At 53.7% G+C, this 18,575-nt stretch overlaps 1 protein-coding gene across 5 annotated transcripts; it reads left to right on the top strand.

Moving 5' to 3' along the window:
• Positions 1-1,983: 1,983 nt before the first annotated feature.
• NIBAN3 (niban apoptosis regulator 3) lies at positions 1,984-17,298 on the top strand. Of its 5 annotated transcripts, none has more exons than XM_034658033.1 (15): positions 1,984-2,225; positions 3,801-3,931; positions 6,330-6,455; positions 7,025-7,139; positions 8,426-8,525; positions 9,132-9,247; positions 9,321-9,425; positions 9,654-9,800; positions 10,404-10,594; positions 11,459-11,680; positions 12,722-12,838; positions 12,919-13,026; positions 13,840-13,951; positions 15,143-15,226; positions 16,746-17,298. In XM_034658033.1, exons 1-15 carry the CDS (start codon positions 2,171-2,173, stop codon positions 16,850-16,852), a joined length of 1,836 nt encoding a protein of 611 aa, XP_034513924.1. In that variant the 5' UTR covers positions 1,984-2,170; the 3' UTR covers positions 16,853-17,298. The 5 variants fall into 5 exon arrangements, with proteins under 5 accessions (XP_034513924.1, XP_034513923.1, XP_034513925.1 ...); XM_034658030.1 differs by having other exon boundaries at positions 1,986-2,225; positions 8,358-8,525; positions 9,654-9,816; XM_034658031.1 differs by having other exon boundaries at positions 1,986-2,225; positions 8,358-8,525; positions 9,654-9,816; positions 11,522-11,680.
• The last annotated feature ends 1,277 nt before the right edge of the window (positions 17,299-18,575 follow it).

Raw genomic sequence — 18,575 nt, forward strand, 5'->3', positions numbered from 1 at the left:
TACTGTTTTCCACAGCGGCCGCACCATTTTATATCCCTGCCAACAGCGCACAAGGGTTCCAATTTCTTCACATCCTTACCAACATGTGTTTTGGGTTTTTTTTGATAGTAGCCTGGGGACATATCTTTAGGGGCACACTATTCAGCCCCACTACACACTTGGCTGAGCTCTCCCTGCACACATAAGGCCAGTGGCAGCCTCTGTGTCCTGCTCTGCTGCGGGCCTTCTCAGAGCCTTGAATGTGGCGAGATGCCTCGGTCTGTGATGGGCCGGGGCTGTAGCATTTTCCCAGAGCGTGACTGCACATGGCCCACCTGCGAGCTTCATGGGGGCCCGCAGCCGAGCTTGAGCATTGGGCTGGGGACATCCCGCAGAGGCACCTGATCAGGCCGTGGGGGTTGAAACCCCAAAGCCAAAACCACAGAAAGTGAAGTTTCCTTCAACATCTTGTCTGGGTCGGTCACTCAGATGTGCGAGTGAGGAAGTGGGACAGGGCCAGGGCGGAAACATGAAGAAAAGTGGAGAAAGCAGCCCAGCTTGGGCAACAGCAGGTGGCTGTGACCCCAGTGTTTCAGGCAGAAGCCAGAATGGGGGTGCCAAGAAGCAGAGGGACATGATGAAACAGGCTTGGGGACCCCATGTGGGGTGCCTCGGGTGTGTCACCTCTCCACCCCTCTCCCTGTAGCTGCAGCTCTCCCTGCTCCAGACCTACTTGTGTCTGCCCCTCATTCACCTTCCCACCTCGTGCTCTACTGGAGCCTGTCAAACACATTCCCACCTCAGGGCCTTTGTGTGTGCTGTGCCCATGACCCAGTATTATTTTTTCTCCAGGTTTTTGCATGGTGTGGGCCCTCACTTGCTTTAGGTCTTGGTGCAACATCACCTCCCTGATCCCGCTCCACTCCTGGTACTTTCTACCTCTTCCTGTTCTAGTTTTCTTCCTTACCTTTTTCATTATCTGACACTTGTTGGTGTGCCAACTGATGGCCCATGGGGGCTGGACCCTGGTCTATTTTGCCCCCTTCTGCATCCCTGGCACATAGTTCAAGGATGACACTCAGGCTGGCAAGGAGTGATGTTTGTTGAGAGGGGATTAGTCAGATGTTCCTGGTGGCTTAAACAAAATAAAGGGTTAACTCTTTTTCTGGAGGCCACCCAGGGTTAATGGACCAATGTCACCAACTCTTCGGGGACCCCCCCCCCCGGGTCCTACATCATAGTTGTGCCATTGTCATTATGTGGGTTTCACCTCATGGTCCAAGGTGGACTGCACATGCTCCAGCCATCACATCCACATTCTGGCCACTGGAACTCAACACTCCCCTCATCTGAAAGCCTGTGAGACTCCCATTTGATTGTATTTTCAGCCTGGAGCACAGATCCTGCTCCTTCCCTCTCCCTTCCTTTGCCAAATGGCTGCTCTCTGCCAGGCACTGGAAAAACAGGTGAAGGGGTAGGGAGGTCCAACTAACCTGACCCAGTCCAGTGATGTGTGCGTTGATGGAGGACAGGCTGACAAAACAGGAACACAAGGGATGCATCGCATCAGTCTATGGCACACCAACAGCCCCCCCCCCCCGCTCCAGCACTGACCCCGGGAACTGGGGGTGTCTGTCCAGCTCTGCCTCCCGGTCTGGGGTTGCTGGGGGCTGCTGGGTCAGTGCTGGATCCTCTCAGAACCCAGTGTCACCCATCAGGGGGTAGGCACAGTGGAAGTGGATACCAGGATTTAGATGCCCCGTCCCTGTCCATCCGCCTTCCCTGGCCCACACACCAACTGCTGCCAGTCCTGCCTGGTGTCAGCCCTGCATCCCTCCTCCAGAGCTAGGATTCTAGGCTTCCATACCCCCAACCTACCCCTGGGGCTGCCCCGGCAGAAACCAGCAGTTCTGAAGGCCTTGGCCCCAGGGGAACCAGGAGGACGCAGGTGCAGGGCGGGGCAGGACAGGGCAGGGGTGGGGCGGGCATTCCCTCCCACCCTCCCACCCCCGACACACACATTCACACAGAGGCCACGCTCTGGCTTCCCAGGCTTTGGTCTCAGCAGCATCCAAGCTCCTCACCGGCGGCCCTGCTCCTGGGGTGTCCCTGATCCCAGAAACCTGGGGGCTGTGGGAGGGGAGGGAGTGTCTGCTTTGCTCTCGAGGGAGCCCCTAGAGACGGCAGCAGGATGGGTGGGCGGCCCTCCAGCCCCCTGGACAAGCAGCAGCAGCAGCACCTGAAGGGTGAGCCGGCATGGGGCAGGGTGGGAGGGGGAGGTGGGATTCAGGGCTAAGGGTGTCAAACACATGACAGTAGTAGGGTGCCCTACTGATGTGAATTTCAGATAAGCGATGAATATTCTTGTTTTGTATAAGTATGTTCCAAATTTTGCATGGGAGTATACTTATGCTGAAAAATGATAACTGATTTATCTGGAATTCAAATTTAATTGGTGTCCTGTGTTTTTATTTGGTAAATCTGGTAACCCCATTTGGGGCATGGGTTCAGAGTGAGGGCTAGGGACTAGGTGAGACGTGGCCCAGCCAGATCTCCTGGGATGATTTTCCTAGGTGGGCGGGGACCAGCAGGGGGAAACAGGCTCAGTTTCTGATTCGAGACTAGGAGGGGCTGGTGCCCTCACATGGTTGAGGACCTACTGGGTGCTGATTACTGAGGACACAGTGGGGTTAAGAATGGTTCCACCCTCCTGGGTTCATGATCTAGACCAGGAAAGAAGATCAAGTTATCATTACACGAATGGCAGTTGACTGATAAGCACAGTGGAAAGCCCATAGGTTCCTCAAGTTGGGTGAAGAAGAAGGGGTGGGTAACTGCCCACCAAGGATTGGAGGATTGTGATGAAGTTAGCGGGTAGGAGATGTGGGAAGAGTCTCCCAGGTAGGGGAAACACCTACACAGGCCTTGGCGTGTCTTGCAAACACTCAGACCATCCAAGTTTACACCATAGCCCTGCCCTCACTCACTGTGTGACCTTGGGTGAATGGCTTCGTCTCTCTAGGTCTCATTCTCTTATCTGTAAAACAGGGATAGCAAAAATGTCTACTTCATGGAACCATTGTAAGGATTCAGTAAATTACTCTATGCCAAGTTGGTTTTTTTTGTCCTGTAGTGACTTAAACAAGATAAAGATTCATCTCTCACGCCTATAGAGAGGTACAGTGGCAGGCAGCCTGGTAAAAGACACCTGAACTCCTTCCACATCATGGTTCTACCATGTGTGGCTTCTGTGCCTAAGACCATCTCATGGCACATAATAACTGCTGAAGCTCCGGCCATTGGGTCCACATTCCAGGCAGCAGGATGGATTTATGTCTTACATACAGCCAAGTGCACACAGGGGAACAGCATGAAGAACTTTAACATTTGTGTGATCACTTCCTATCAGGATGCAGAAAGTTCTCTGGTGCTAGGGTGAGGCTTTTAGAAGATTCTGAAACTCTCCCCAGGGAAGGGACCAGAGGAAACTTGGGTAGGATAGATCTGTTCATTATCTTGATCGGGGTGATGGTTTCTCGGGTGTGTAAAGGTGTCAGATTTCATCAGATTGTATGCTTTGTGCAATGAAAGTTTATTGTGCATCAGCTATAAATTAAGCCTGAGTTCCTTAATTCCCCCACCCCCTGCCCCCGCGTGGATAGAAACAATCTGGACAGTGAGTGGAATTTGGAGCACGTCTTGTTGGGCGGCTTTGGGGTGATGGCGGGAGCTCACAAGCGGCCTCTCTGCCTGTCCTGCCTTCCCCCAGGCAGGTCTGCGGGCCCTGATTCCACCACCTGACTGTCTCCTTGCCCCTGCAGGCCAGGTGGACACCCTGCTGAGGAACTTCCTGCCCTGCTACCGCGGGCAGCTGGCCGCCTCTGTCCTGCAACAGATCTCCCAGGAGCTGGGGCCCCAGGAGCCAGCCGGATGCCAGCTGATGCGCAGTAAAGTGGGTGCCACAAAGGGAGGGGGTGCTGAGTGAGGGAGGCTGGGGGGGGCGGCTTTGGTTCAGTTGGGGCCCTTCTTCCGTCTTTACCCTAGGGGGCGCCAAGATCTGGGAGACTTAAAAATTCATTCTTTAAACAGACATTCACTGGGCACCTACGGCAGACCATGGCCTAGGCTAGATATGGGGGGGCACAGCAGTGGTGGGGGTAGATCCGGCTCTGTACCCCCCCAGGCTCACAGTCTGATGGGGGGAGAAATGAGCAAACAATGAGCTCATATGAGCAAACATAACAGGTCATGATGCAGGATGACTTCTGATAGGTGCTATGAAGACAAGATGAAAGGCAGTGTTGGGGGTGAAGGGTTGGGGTGCAGGGAGGAACCCTCTGAGCTGAGATGTAAAGGATGGGAAGGAACCAGATCTGGAAGCCAGAATGGGAAAGGAATTCTAGGCAGAGGGCACAGCCCATGCAAAAGTCTGAAGGTGGAAAAAGCTTGCCTTGTCTATTGGGCACAAAGCATGCCCGTTGGACCCTCAAACCTTTGCACATGTGGTGCCCTCTGCCTGGTGCTCTCTTCCTGTGGTTCCTCATGCTCCGGCCACGCTTCCTGCAAGAAGCCTTCCTTGATTACCATAGCCCCTTCCTGGTTTGGGTGCTTCCTCTGGGATCCCCATCCCGCTGCTTTTCCAGGGAAGCCTTGGGTCACACATCTGCCTCCCTCACTTGTCTGCCCTGTGAGGGTGGGGGCCAGGCCTTGTCCACCTCCCCCAATATCCCTTGTGCCCACATGGTGCCTGCACATAGTAGGACCTCAAGAAGGGTTTGTCGATGGAACTTAAGAGCGTGGAGCTGCCTGGCCCAGCTCCAGATTGTCTCCTGAGCCAACAAATGGCTCCACATGCCCTGTACCACTTCCCCAGTCCTCGCCAGCCTGGGAAACAAGTCTTCAACCAGTGAGGAAACTGAGGCACAGAAAGGTGAGGTGACCTGCCTGAGGTCACCCTGCCAGGAAGAGGCAAGGCATGATTTGAACCTGGAGTCCATGCTGGTTACGGACACTGGGTCGCCTGCCCCAATCAGGGCTCTGGATTTTCCCGCCTTTCTCAGATACCTCTTTTCCCAGCTGTGCCTGCCCTGGGCCGGAGGCTCCCCAGCCACGTGAACACAGAGCTTTCTCTCACCTGGGGCTCTCCCTGTCCTGCTAGGGGCACCACGGGACCCCAGGTGTCATCCCCACCTGCACCATTTGCCACCTGTAGGTTCTGGCCACCTGGGCCCGAGCACAGTTGACATTGGGGTTCGAGGAGGGGGATTTCCCCTTGCTTCAGTTTGCACATTTTATAATATACTTATTGTCATTTCTATAACAGTGTTTTTAAGGATTTTATTATTTTTTAATTTTTTATTTGTTTATTTGAGAGAGAGAGAGACAGAGGTAGTGAGAGAGAGGGAGAGAGAGAACAAGCAGAAAGAAGCAGACTCCCCATTGAGCAGGGAGCCAGATGCGGGGCTTGATCCCAGGACCCTGGGATCATGACCCGAGCTGAAGACAGACACTTAACCGACTGAGCCACCCAGGCGCCTCACCTCTATAACAATGTTTTAACAATTTTATTATGAAAAATCTCAGACCTCAGAGAAAGTTTGGAGAATCATTCAACAAACACCTGAGTTTCTACCGCCCCAGGAAAGAAAGAAAACATCACAAATACAGTTAATTTATTCATCGAATATTTATCTAGCACCATCTGTGCACTGGGCTTTGCTCTGGGACCCAGTGATGAAACACATGTGCACAATTCAGGTGGCCAGGTAGTGAGAAGAGCAATAAAGATAATAAAACAAAATGATGTCCCACCCCGCCCAAGGCAGGGGTCTGTGGACGGAGGACTGGCTGTTTTGCTTGAAGGCAAATGACACTGGCTCCGTGACCCAGCAATCCCTCTTGTATTAGCTAGCTACTGTGGCGAAACGACACGTCCCACCGTCAGTGGCCGGAAACAACACACGTGCATTATCTTACAGTTGCTGTGGGTCAGGGAGCTAGACACAGCCTTCTGAGTTCTTTCTTTCGGGGTCTCTCACAGGCTGCAATCAAGATGTTGGCCAGGGCTGGGGTCTCCTCTGAGGCTCAAGTGGCAAACGGCCTGCTTCCAAGTGACATGGGATGGCCAAGTGTCTGCCTCCCAGGGCTGTGGGGAGATGAAGTCAGTCTGTATTTGGAAGTGTCCCACGCAAGGGCTGTTACCATGTGAGAAAGGGTAACAGTGCCGTAGTGGCAGCACCTGAGCTCCCTGTATGTGGTGGGGCCTGGGATGGGGAGGGTGCTTTCTAGGTGGTCTGGACATGGGGACACCGACCTGTGCCCCTGACACCCACTGGTCCCTCCTTCTGTAGAAGCTTCCCCGAGTCCGTGAGCACCGAGGGCCTCTGACTCAGCTTGGGGGTCACCCGCCTCGGTGGCAGCCGATCTTCTGTGTCCTTCGTGGGGATGGCCGCCTAGAGTGGTTCAGCCACAGGGAGGTAAGCAAGTGGCTCTTGTCCCTTCTGTTCTGGCCTCACCATCCCACTCCCCTCAGCATGGGTTTCGGGTCCAGCTCCCAAAGTGGTCCTCTTTCCTTTCTTCAGTTACCTAGTATGAATTGAGGGTCTTTATGAGAGTGACCTGGAATGGGTGACCATCTCTTGCTGGGCTGGGTAGGTAAACTGAGGTCCAGGCCAGGAGTACGGATTTACTCATGGTCATCAGCAGAGCTGAGGTCGAAACTATGAGAGGTTTTTGTGCATCACATCTGGCTGGGGAATTTGGGCGGGTCATTTGTGCCCCTGGGACTCAGTTTCCACCTCTGTGAAATGGCATGATAGTGGTCCAGGCCACATGGAACTGTGAAGATTCAATGAGATAATCCTCATATAATATTTAGGACTAGCCTAGCACACAGTGGGTGCTGGGTGCTTGACTACAGGGAGGAAGGGAGAGGGGGTGGAGGACTTCCCTCGCTAACCCTAAACCTTCCCCCAGTCCCACAGTTGGGATGTGAAAAGCACAGTTTAGACCTGTCCCAAGCTGGTTCTCTGGATGCCTTTTGTAGGAATATGAAAATGGGGGCCATCCCCTGGGTTCCATGGCCTTGACAGGGTATACTGTCCTGACATCCCAGCGTGAATATCTCCACCTATTGGACACTCTCTGCCCAGTTTCCTCAGGTAAGTTTCCTGGGACCTCAAGAGCAGGTTTCTTTACCTTAGAATTGTTGACAGTCGGAGCCAAATCATTCTTTGCTGGGGGGGGGGGTTGCACCCTGTGCATTGCAGGCTGTTGAACAGCATCCCTGGCTTCCACATACTTGATGTCAGTACCACCCCCCCACAGGCAAGGTGTGACCATCAAAAATATCTCCAGACATTGTCAGGTATCCCATGGGAGCAGTATTGCCGGTGGGTGAGCACCCCAGCTCTAGTAAGAGAAATATCCACTCTCATCAGAGAGAGAAGACTTCGAACATTGGACGAGAATCAAAGTAACAAGGGCAAAACAATAAAACCTGGTGTCAGCGAACATGTGGGGAAATGGGCACTGGAGGGTGGGCTGCTGTTGAAGGCCTGGGGTGACCAGGGATTTCTACCTTCCAGATTACTGCATCTTTTTTTTTTTTTTAAGATTATTTATTTATTTATTTGACAAAGAGACAGGCAGCGAGAGAGGGAACACAGCAGGGGGAGTGGGAGAGGAAGAAGCAGGCCCCCAGTGGAGGAGCCTGATGTGGGGCTTGATCCCAGAACACCAGGATCACACCCTGAGCCGAAGGCAGACACTTAATGAGTGAGCCACCCAGGCACCCCCAGATTACTGCATCTTACTGTGGTCTCTTGTATCACTCTGGAAATCAGAACCAAACCCTGATGATTTACGACACCCCCCAAAAAATCAACCAAAAAGAAATTCACTCATTCCACCCCCCCCACAGTCCTCCCAACAGGTCATTGGTATCACTTTTAAGCCCATTTTATAGGCAGGAAACCCCAGGTATACATAGAAAAACTGCACCCTACACACAGAGCTAGCAAATGATTTGGCGGGGTTTGAATCTGGACCTGGCTGAGCCCCTGGGGGCAAGCAGGGCTCAAAAGACATGACAACTCAGCTCCATTCATGGTGGCTGCCCAGGCCTCTGGGTTAAGGAGGATGCTGAGGCTGGGGAACAATGCTGGGATGGATTGCTGCTGTCTGTCTGCCTTGGGCCCACCTTCCCCTGGGACTGATCTAGAATAAGGAGAGCACAATTATGATAACACGGCTCATCCTTATTGAGCCACTGGCCCACGCCGGGGGGGCCCCTCCGAGCATTTAATGGGTGTTTTCTTCTAGTGAATGACTGGAGTGAGTGAATGAATGAAGACACAGTCCCCTCTGCCTGCTTGCAGGAGAGCGTACCCAGGGAGAGTCTGACCCCCTCCTGGAAATGCCGGTGCACTTCCCCCTGTTCCTGCAGCACCCCTTCCGCCGGCACCTCTGTTTCTCTGCGGCCACGGGAGAAGTGCAGCGTGCCTGGAGGCTAGCCCTACAAGGTGGCATCCGGCTTCGTGGCACAGGTGGGTCCTGGGAAAGGCCAGGCAGCGGTGGGTCTTGGAGTCTGAGGTAAGGTAGCTCGGCCCCTGCTGGCTAAGGGGTTGTCTCCAAGTTTCTCATTTCTTTATTTATGAAATGGATTGTGGGGGGAGACAGAAGTGACAACAGACATTTACAAGTGACCAGGGCTGCGATGGGGACACAGGACTGTGGGAGCTTAGCCGGGGAGATCAGGGAGGTCTCCTCGGAGGGGGGATGTCGAGGCTGGGGTCTGACAAGGATAAGAGGCCAACCAGGTGAAGCAGGGGAACAGGACCGACACATATGTTGAGCCGGTTGTACCAAAGTACGGGGGAACAGGGGACTGCAGTGCAGCCTGGGCTGTGACTGTCCACAGCGGATGCTTTTTCCTAAACCGTATTATGTAAGTGCCTTATGGGCGGGTGATGGTCCTGGGGCACCGTGTTCCCTGTAGAGGGCACTGCTTGTGCAAGGGTCCGGAGATGGGTGAGCCTTGGGCCTCCTGGGACCTGGTGAGGAGGTGGAGGGCTTCCTCCCCGGGCGCTGGGGAGCCAGGCGGAGGTGAGAGCGGGGAAGAGTGGGCTGGCACTGAGGAGCCGCCCCCTCAGTCCTGCAGCGAAGTCAGGCCCCCGCCGCCCGTGCCTTCCTGGACGCCGTAAGACTCTATCGGCAGCACCAAGGCCACTTTGGCGACGACGACGTGACCCTGGGCTCGGACGCCGAGGTCAGTGCCGACCCAGGCCGTCCCCGGGACCCCTCTAGACCCGCCGCGGCGCCCAAGGTCCCCTCTCCCGCAGGTGCTGACCGGGGTGCTGATGCGGGAGCTGCTGCCGGCGCTGCGAGCCCAGACCCTGCCCGGCCTGCGGGGGGCCAGCCGCAACCGTGCCTGGGCCTGGACCGAGGTAGGCGCGGGATTGCGGAGGTGGGGCCGGGACACGCGGGGGGGTCGCAGAGGAGAATGGGGGCCGGACCCGGGGGCCCACCTTTCCCCTCCTCGCGACTGTCCCCTAAACTCTTTCCGCGTCTCTCTGCGTCTCCGTCTCCGTCTCTCTGTTCTCGCACCCCCGCCCCATCACGGCTCCCTCTCGCTCCTCTGGCCCGTGTGGGGTCCCCTCGGCCGGGCCGGGCAGCTCCTAGACGCAGTGCACGCCGCCGTCCTGGCCGGGGCCTCCGCCGGCCTCCGCGCCTTCCAGCCGGAAAAGGACGAGCTGCTCGCGGTTCTGGAGAAAACCATCCGGCCCGACGTGGACCAGATACTGCTGCAGAGAGAGCGCTTGGTGGGGAGGCTGCGGGGTGAGGCCTGGGGGCGGGGCCTGGGCAGGCAGGGGCGGGGCCAAGAGCCTGAGGGGTGGAAGGGGAAACTGGTGGTTGTAAAGGGTGGGTGTAAGGGGTGGGGCCAAGAATCCGGACCCTAGACCCAGCAGCAGGGCGGGGGTGGGGGAAGGGGGGAAGAAAGGGCGGGCACAGGGGAGGGTATCAGTGGGAGTCTGGGCGTGGCCGAGGCTCCAAGTTGCGAGACAAAGGCGGGGTTAAGAGGGGGGTCGGGGCGTGGAAAGGCGTTGGGTTAGGGATAGAGCGAGGGACACCCAGTCGGGAGACTGGTGGAGGCACGGGCTGGGGCAGACCTAACCCGGGATATCCCGGTCTGATGGCGGAGGCTCCCACTCCGCTCAGTAGCCAAGGGAACCGAGTTGGAATCCGGACGCTGCCTCTGGGGCGTGCGACTTGGAGCTGTTTGCTGCCATACTCAAAGCCTCAGTTTTCTCCGGTGTAAAAGGACAGAGGAGGGTGCTCCTCCTCACGCTGAGCCCAGGGCCGCCTCCACCTGCTTTGCGGAGCACCTCGTGGAGGAGACCCAGGCTACCCCCTTCCACTCCCAGTCGAGGTCCAGCGCCCTCTGGAGTCGTGCCTGCGCGGGAAGGTGGACGCACAGCTGTCCCTGGTCACGCAAAAGCTGCTGAGCACCACGGAAGCCGTGCTCTTGGCAGTGCAGAGCCTCCTAGCTCAGGGCATGGACCGCCTGTCCCGCCATCTGCGTGGGAGCTCCTCTGGCACGCAGCTGCGCAAGGAGGTGAGCTCCAGTAGCGGGGGGTGGGGGGGGTGTTCATCCGATGGACGGGCAGTGTGTTAACTTTACAGAAGACTTGCGCGAACTCTTTCGTCTTTGTTTGAAAACCTCTTTTGAAAACCTTTTCTGAACCTTGTTCTAGGCTGCTTTTTACTTATTGTAGACCACCGTGCTATGGTCGTTGGGGGCACAGTTTAAAACACGGCTGGGGGGAGGAGTAAAATGACAAGAGTAGCATTTTAGCAACATGAGTCTGGAGTCACCTACCCTCAAATTCCTCCTCTTCCCATTCCTTTGTTGTCAGAGCCCACCCCATCCCCTAAGCCAGTGAATTCTGCTCCATGCAGAGCCACCCCAACCCCTAAGCCAGTGTATTCTGCTCCATGCAGTTCTTCTGATATTAAATGAAGGGCTACTAAGTGCCAGGAAAACTTCAACTCATTAAGCTTCCATTTCATAGTCATCCTCCAGGAAATTTCCCTGCTCCCTCTCTGCATCCACAGCTACTTGTGCTTCCTTCCTCACCGACGGGTTTACACCCCCCCGGAGTTGTTTGTCTATAGTTTATCCCCTTCAACTTCTCTGTGAGCTCCTTGAGGGCAAAGACCATATTGGATTACTCCGTTTCTGCAGCCACAGAGCTCCCCAGCACAGACAGGGCATCAGGTGGTGGGTGTAGGTGTGACAAGGGCTGAGTGTGCCTATTTCCTCTCAGTCATGCCAGCGCTGCATGTTATCCATTTTTTCAGGTTCTACCATTTTACGTCCATCACACCATACCTGTTACTTTTATTATGAATTTTTGGGGTAATGACTGAATGCAATGTGTTTCCATTTGCATTTCTCATACTATGAATTGGCTGTAAGATCCTTGGCCCTGCTTTTCCATCGAAAAAAAGTTGTTCTCACCTGCCTGCCATTGGAGCCCAGGTTTACTCATTTGGGGAGATGCCGTGGGACCCAGAGCTGATGCAGACCTGCTACCGTGAGGCTGAGCGAAGCCGGGGGCACCTGGGGCAGCTGGTGGTGCCAGTCGGCTTCTTTGGGACGCAAAGCCTGGTGTTTGGGGCTCAGGATCTCGCACAGCAGGTGAGGGGGAGTGAGAGATTGATGGAGGCAAGGGCAGCAGTGTCTATTGAACAGGTGCCAAGTATGTGCTGGGGAGGCTGTGATGAGCGACAGACCTGGCCTCCCTCCCTGGGTGCACATGTGGAGGACAGGGCTGTGGTGGGAACACACGGGCTGCTATGGGAGCCCTGAGGAGGTGCTCGATTCATCTCCAGTGTAAGGAGGACCTCCAGGAGGAGAGGACTTCTGAACTGAGGTAGCAGGGGGAAGATGGTGGTGGGGTATGTCCTGGGTAGAGGGAACAGTGTGGATCAGCACTGGGAGGTGAGGGAGTCTGCATATGGGGAAATGAAGCCATTTAGAGACATTGGGTTGTAGGTTTCAAGCGAGGGCAGAAAGGTGGGCGATGTGCCAGCAAGGTGGATGGGCAGATGGGTCGGGGACTTGAATATGGGGCTAAGGGGCCAGGATCTGTCCTGAGGGCAATGGGGAGCCCCAGCAGTTGTGTGATCAGGGGAGGGGCGTGACCAGATTCAAGGTTTAGGATGCCCTACCTGCTGTGGGGAAGAAGGGCTGTTGGGGGCAGGAGTAGAGGAGGCAAGAAGGAGGCCTGAACCAGAATGGTGATGTTAATAGAGAGAAGTGGGGTGTTTCTGAAGGCCAAGGGAACGGGACCTGCTAATTGGTATGGTGAGTAAAGGAGACAGGGATTGAGAAAACCAAGCGCTGCCTGGTACAGTTGTTCAATTTGTACACTGCACAAGAGCCCTCAGCCAAGGAAGCTGAACTCCAACCAGCTCTCTGCTCCCCAGACTGAGCACCCTGGCCCCACCCTCCAGAGGGGAGGGCATTTTCTGCTAGATTGCACATAGGTTCCCACTGATTGCATGACTCCCAGGTCCTGAGTGGAGGGGGATGCTGTTTCTTGAGACAAAAAGGAGCTTGGGGAAAAGTGGCTGGTCAGGTCAGTCTGGATGCTGAGAAGGGTCAGCCAGGTAGGCGCGGGGTCTAGAAGGCCAGAGAGTGGATTCCCAGGGGGTTTATCAGATGTTCTTCCTGCAGCTCATGGCCAACGCCGTGGCCACCTTCCTACAGCTGGCGGACCAGTGTCTGACCACAGCCCTCGACTGCACCCAGGCTGCCCAGCGGCTGGAGAAAGTCCGGGGGCGTGTGCTGAAGGTGAGGTCCACCGGGAGGGCATGGCAGTGGGCCTGGGTGTTCCGGTGGCCACTGGACCGGCCGCTGTGTGCCTCTGGCAGAAATTCCAGTCGGACAGCAGCTCGGCGCAGAGGAAGTTCGTCCGCGGGTGGCTGCTCTGCATATTCTTACCCTTCGTGCTGCGCCAGCTGGAGGAGGGCTGCAAGGTGGTGAGCGATGGGGCACGTGCGTGCACATCCTAGAGGACAGCGGAGTGTCTGTCTTTCTATAAAGTGGGCAGAGTGCTCTGTCCCTCGGAGTCACTGTGATGATGAGAGACTCTTGTTCCCTCAGCCCTGTGGTTGGGGTGGATGGCTCTTCTGGGCTCCCGCAATGCCCTCTGCTTCTCCCACAAGAATGCTCACTGTCTGTCATTGGAGAGCTGGGGTGGGGGCCCAGGTGTCGTATATCAGGGGGTGGCATGGGCTTCAGGGAAGGGAGGAGGCAAAGAGGGAATGTGTGGGTGTTGGGGGATTTGCTGGGTGGTCAGGGAGGCTCTTGCTGAGAATGACACTTGAGGAGGAGTGAACTGAGGGCATGAGCCATGTCCTGGGGGAGCGTGGTTCTGGCAGAAGGCACAGCATGTGCAAAGACCCTAAGGTCAGATGGTGTCTGGTGTGTGGGAGGAATAGTGAGGAGGCGCGTATGGCTGGAACTCGGTGAGTGAGGGCATGGGAAGGAGGTGAGAGAGAAGGTCCCAGGGGCCTGGTCACACAGGGGCATCGAGGGGGGGGTCTGCCTCAGTTGCTGACAAGATCCTCTCACCGAGGAAGGTGGGTGGGAGGGCTAGCAGAGACACCTGCCCTATTGCCATTGAGATGTGATGTGCCCTGTCTCATCGATCCCCACAACAACCTGAGGGAATATGCATCAAGGAGTCCATTTTAGAAATGAGGAAATTGAGTCCCAAGGACCCCCAGCTAATCAGGATCAAAGTTGCAGCCCTCCCCGCCAGCGCAGCCCCTCAGCCACCTCTGTTCCAGGAGCTGCTTGAGTTCGAAGGAGATGTCCTTGCCGTGGGTAGTCCAGCCCTGACCATCGAGGGCATCTATAAAGACATTGTCCAGGGGGTCCTGCTGCAGAAGATCGATGGAGGTGAGCCCCATTCCCCTATGGCTCAAGGAAGCCTGGTGACCCCTGGCTGTGTATACCATGCTCTACCAGCTTCCCCATCACCTCTTACTTCCTGCCAACACTAGCCCTTTGACAGAGGGTAGGACTGGGACAGATGGGGACTGAGCGAGTCTTCGAGGGGCAGTGATGGCAGTTCCCTAAAGGAGGGGGCATTGGAGCAAGGCTGTGAGGGGTGTGTAGGAGTTCTCAGGATGAGGGGAAGGAGGCAAAATTCAGAAACTGGGGAAGACATTTATATTTATTCATTCAGCAACCACTCCCTGTTTTTCTGGGCTGCCATTGAAGCCCCCAGGGTTCTTGGATCTTCTGGGCTGGGGAGTGGCTCCAGGACCATGTCTTCTCCTTCTTGCTTCATCAGTTTGCTCATGACCCAATGCCTGAGACCGCAGAGATGTGTGCTGGGATGAGCTGTGTGAGATTGAGGGAATGTCGTGGCATCCACGTGGCTGATGCAGAGGACATGAAGGAGAATGGAAGGAGAGGAGGCTGGAGGCTGCTGGGGAACGTGTGCAGGGCCTGAGATAACAGGCAGAGGAGGTTAGGCTGTACTGAGCAGGACTCGGGGAGCCATGGAGGGTGTGTGAGCAGATGGCAACAGTGACCAGACTGGAAGCCAAGGAGGAGACTGAGGGCACGGTCCTGGAGGCAAAGAGTGGACTCAGGCAGCTCTCCCCTTCCTTGGGAGAAGGCCAAAGACAGTAGGGTTCTGGGAGCCAGGAAGTAAGTGTAGGATTTCCTTGGTCTTTGGGTATCCAAACAATAAGAACTAAGTTCCCTTAGAGAAGGGGCATTTTAAACGGAGAAAAAGCTATTCTTTACTCGGGGAAAAAAAGAAAATCCAGAAACAGTAAGTTCAGAGAGTTTCTGTTCCTAGAGGTTTACATGTCCTTGGTGGTGTTCCATCCTTAATTGACTTGCAATGTCTGGTTGGAGTGCTGTGTTGGCAGGTGCGGCTGGCAGGGGGGTCAGTGAAGGTGTGGGGATCGGCTAGCAATGTCTGCCATGGGTACAGGCATGGGGAGAGGCTCATTTGAACCACTTGTTTTGGGTTCCTGGTTGAGACATTTCCTCCCAAACTTTGCCTTCTTGTGGCTTCTCTGAGAGAATGCATGGAATCTCCAGGTGGGTCCAAGGGTTTATCTCTCACTTTAGAATTGAAAAAGACCCTCGGTGCCAGTGACGTGTCCTGCACACTGGACGGCTGCTCAGAGGCCCCATGGGACCAGACAGGAGTTGGTGAGGACCTCACAAGCCCTTGGGACATGCCAGTGAATTGTTGGGGGGTAGGAGGGCCTGGCATGGGGTGTAACGGATGGTTATAAGTATGGATTCCTGGATGGAACAGCATATACCTTCTCTCCTGACCCAGCCAGGTTGGCCAAGCTCCTGGTAAAAGGGCAATGAGAAGCCAGTGTTTGTCTGGGCCACAGAGGTACTCTCTGACATGCATAGGAATTCGTGTCCCATTTCTTCTTGCCAGGACTCCATGGAGTCTCTCCCAGCAGCTCCCATTTCCCAACACTGAGAGGGGAGATTGTGGTGATGGGAGCGTTGGGTCCACCTGCAAGCAAGGGCTGCTCCGGGAGATGGGTATAGGGAGCTAGGCTCAGGGCCAGGGCAACCTGGCCTCCTCCTGAAGCGAGCTCTCTGTTGGAGCACTAGATGGATGTAGGGCTGAGGCTGACACCGCTGGTGGGTCAGGGATCCTCAGCTCCAGCCGTGAGATGGAAATGTGTCATGGGGACTTCCCTGAAATGGGGCAGAAAACAACTGGGCCAACTAGAAGCAGACCGGTGGGCAGCACGGCTATAATCTGAATGTTCAGAACCTGGGGCAGGTGCAAGGATTCTGGAACAGCTCACAGCTCAATCCCTTTGTGTACTGCTGTTGTGAGAGCCTTATGAACTCACCCAACTAAGCAGCTCCCACATTTTTCAGCCACAGAAACTCTAAGATAATGTGTGTTGTTTTTAGCTGCTAACTTTTGGGGTCCTTTGTTACACAGCAACAGCTAACTAACATGCAAATACATTGCTGATCTGGGGTAGCCTCCCGTCGTAGTCCATCGCTGTATATAAACTGATGAATATAGACACGTGCTGGGATAAATGGAGATTAAACTGTCTTAGAAAGACTTCTGGGTGTCAGAATATTTGGGGATTCACAAGTGAGGATGAGGGATTGCAAATGGGCCCCTTATTCTATTTGACCAGAGTCTAACCAGTGACGGCCACTTTGCTTCAAGTCTTTCGAACTAACTGTCAGTGCTACAGGGAATGACCTTGTACATACTTTCCAGGCAAGTGCAGGTCTCTGTGGGCACATCCCCCACTCCGAAATCTCAGGGTTTCGAGCACTCGTGTTTGGCTTTTCAGCAGCAGTCTCCAGAACACTCTCCACTAGGCTGGTGCCACCTGGTGCCCCTCACCTGGGTGCAAGTGGCCCATTTCCCCACCAGCAAAAGCTACCAGCTGACTCAGGATTTCTCAGATCTTCTGAGTGAATCATGGCATCTTGTCATCATTTTTATGAGCATGTCTTGTTGGAGATGAGATTAAGCACCGTTTTGTGTGTTTAAGAGTTGCTTTTTGCTTCTTTTCTGTGAAACTTTATTCCTCTCCTTGGCTCCTGTATCTTCTGGGTGCTTGTAATTTTCTGCTCAGTTTCTTTTGCTAGGCTTCCATTTACTGAGCATTTATTATGTGCCAGGCATTTGATGTCTTTTGACATCCTGATGACACTTTCTATTTTACAGATGAGGAAGCTGAGGCTCAGAGAAGAACTTGCCCTGGGCAGCCAGGCTCCAGTGCCGAGGTCCAGCGACTCTGCCCACTGCCTCCTCCTGGAACATTCTGCCGTTGAGTCTTTGGCCACCTTGTCCTCATTCCCATTGGTTAAATGTCTACTAGCGGAATTTCGGAGTCAAAGCATATGCACCATTTCAAGGCTTTTATAACCCTCATACTTCCACCTCATTCCTCTCCGGAAAAGCTGGGCTTCTTTTTTATTTTTAACATTCCCATCAGCAGCATTTGTGCATATTCTCCATATCCTTTCCAAACACTAGAAATTTTCATAAAAGAAAAAAAGTCACATTTCATTGTTTAGTTTGAATTTCATTAATGATTATACTGAACCTAAAAATATGTTTATTGGCCATTTTTATGTTTGTACTTTTTTTGTTTTTGTTTTTTTTAAGTGAATTGCATGTTCATGGCTTTTACCTACCTTTCTCTTCAGGAGATTTTATCTTTTTCTTATTGATCTCTAAAAACTCTTTGTATATTAAAGATAGTAATGCTTTGTTATACAGGTTACAGGTACTTTTATTCTCAGCCTGCTGTGGACCTTTGGGGTTTGTTTATTTGCTCCAAATCTTAACTTGGTATCAAGTTTCCCAGCTGAGAGTGAAGCATTTGCTGACTTCCCTGTGCTTGCCAGAAAAGTCATCTGTCTACTGGGGGTTGCCAGCTTCTCCCTATCACAAGCCTTCCAGCTGCTTCCGGAGTAGATTCCGGAGGGATTTCCCCAGGGTCCTTCTGTGTTCAGCTTTAGGAGGGGGATATGCACGCTCCATGGGAGATGGTTTCCTCCCATTCTGCCCTGGAGTTTTCAGCCTCCCCAAGGAGAAAGATATTCTTCACTTTTCCTGACTTTACCTTCCAACTCAGACTTCTGAGATACATTTGTGCTTCACAACCCTTGTACAGCTGGGATTTTTTTTTTTATTTTTAAATTTTTAACCCAGAATGTGATGTTAATTCTGCAAAATTGGAACGAGAACTTGTCATCCTGTCATCTTTCAGAAAATCACTATTTGCGTTTGGTTCTTAAAACCTTCCAGTCTGTTCTCAGTTTATCACGGTATGGGACATGTCTTGTCACTCTGTTTTCCTAACTTAATATTAATGATCTGTCCTTGTCAGGCCCATAGAGTGTAAAATGGTTTTTGCCATTTTGTTACAGAAAGTTTAAAACATAGCCCAAAAGCACGCTTCCACTGGGATTCAGCAGTGACCAAGTGTGGCCAGATTCCTTTCCTCCACTCCCTTCCCTCACCCCCTCCTTAGTCAATCATGTAACCAGTACGTTTTAGGCTGCGTTTCCAAAGTATTCAGCTAAAAACTGAACTTGAGGAAATGATTGTTGTAGAAAAAATTGGAGAACAGAAGCAAAAGAGAGAAATGAAATTGGAAGAAGGGGACAGACAAGGAGAAGGACCTGGGGAGGAGGAAGGGCAAGTATCACGTGACTCCCCTAGCGGGGCTGGGAGATTTGGGGCTTTTGGGTCAGGCCCACCACCCTGTCTTACTTCCTTAAGTTCAGGCCCTACAGTCCCTTGAGCACAAGGACGCACTACCTGCGCCCTGAATTTTACTTAACAGTATTGAATCTTCTCCTCCCGACCGCCGCCGTATTAGCAAATGTATACCTGAGAGCCCTTCTTAAAACTTGATTTTTTTTTTTAAAGATTTTATTTATTTGACAGAGCCAGAGAGAGAGGGAACACAGCAGGGGGAGTGGGAGAGGAAGAAGCAGGCTCCCAGCCGAGGAGCCTCATGCGGGGCTCAATCCTGTAATGCTA

The sequence above is a fragment of the Ailuropoda melanoleuca genome, chromosome 4 (genome assembly GCF_002007445.2).
Source record: "Ailuropoda melanoleuca isolate Jingjing chromosome 4, ASM200744v2, whole genome shotgun sequence".
Taxonomy (NCBI): Eukaryota; Metazoa; Chordata; class Mammalia; order Carnivora; family Ursidae; genus Ailuropoda; species Ailuropoda melanoleuca.

Bases quoted from the DNA above. Each gene is read 5' to 3' on its own strand.
- NIBAN3 (XM_034658030.1), top strand. From the start codon at position 2,171: ATGGGTGGGCGGCCCTCCAGCCCCCTGGACAAGCAGCAGCAGCAGCAC. The intron at 7,140-8,357 runs GTAAGTTTCCTG...GCCTGCTTGCAG, and splicing joins TCTCTGCCCAGTTTCCTCAG to GAGAGCGTACCCAGGGAGAG. The intron at 10,595-11,458 runs GTGAGCTCCAGT...ATTGGCTGTAAG, and splicing joins GCACGCAGCTGCGCAAGGAG to ATCCTTGGCCCTGCTTTTCC.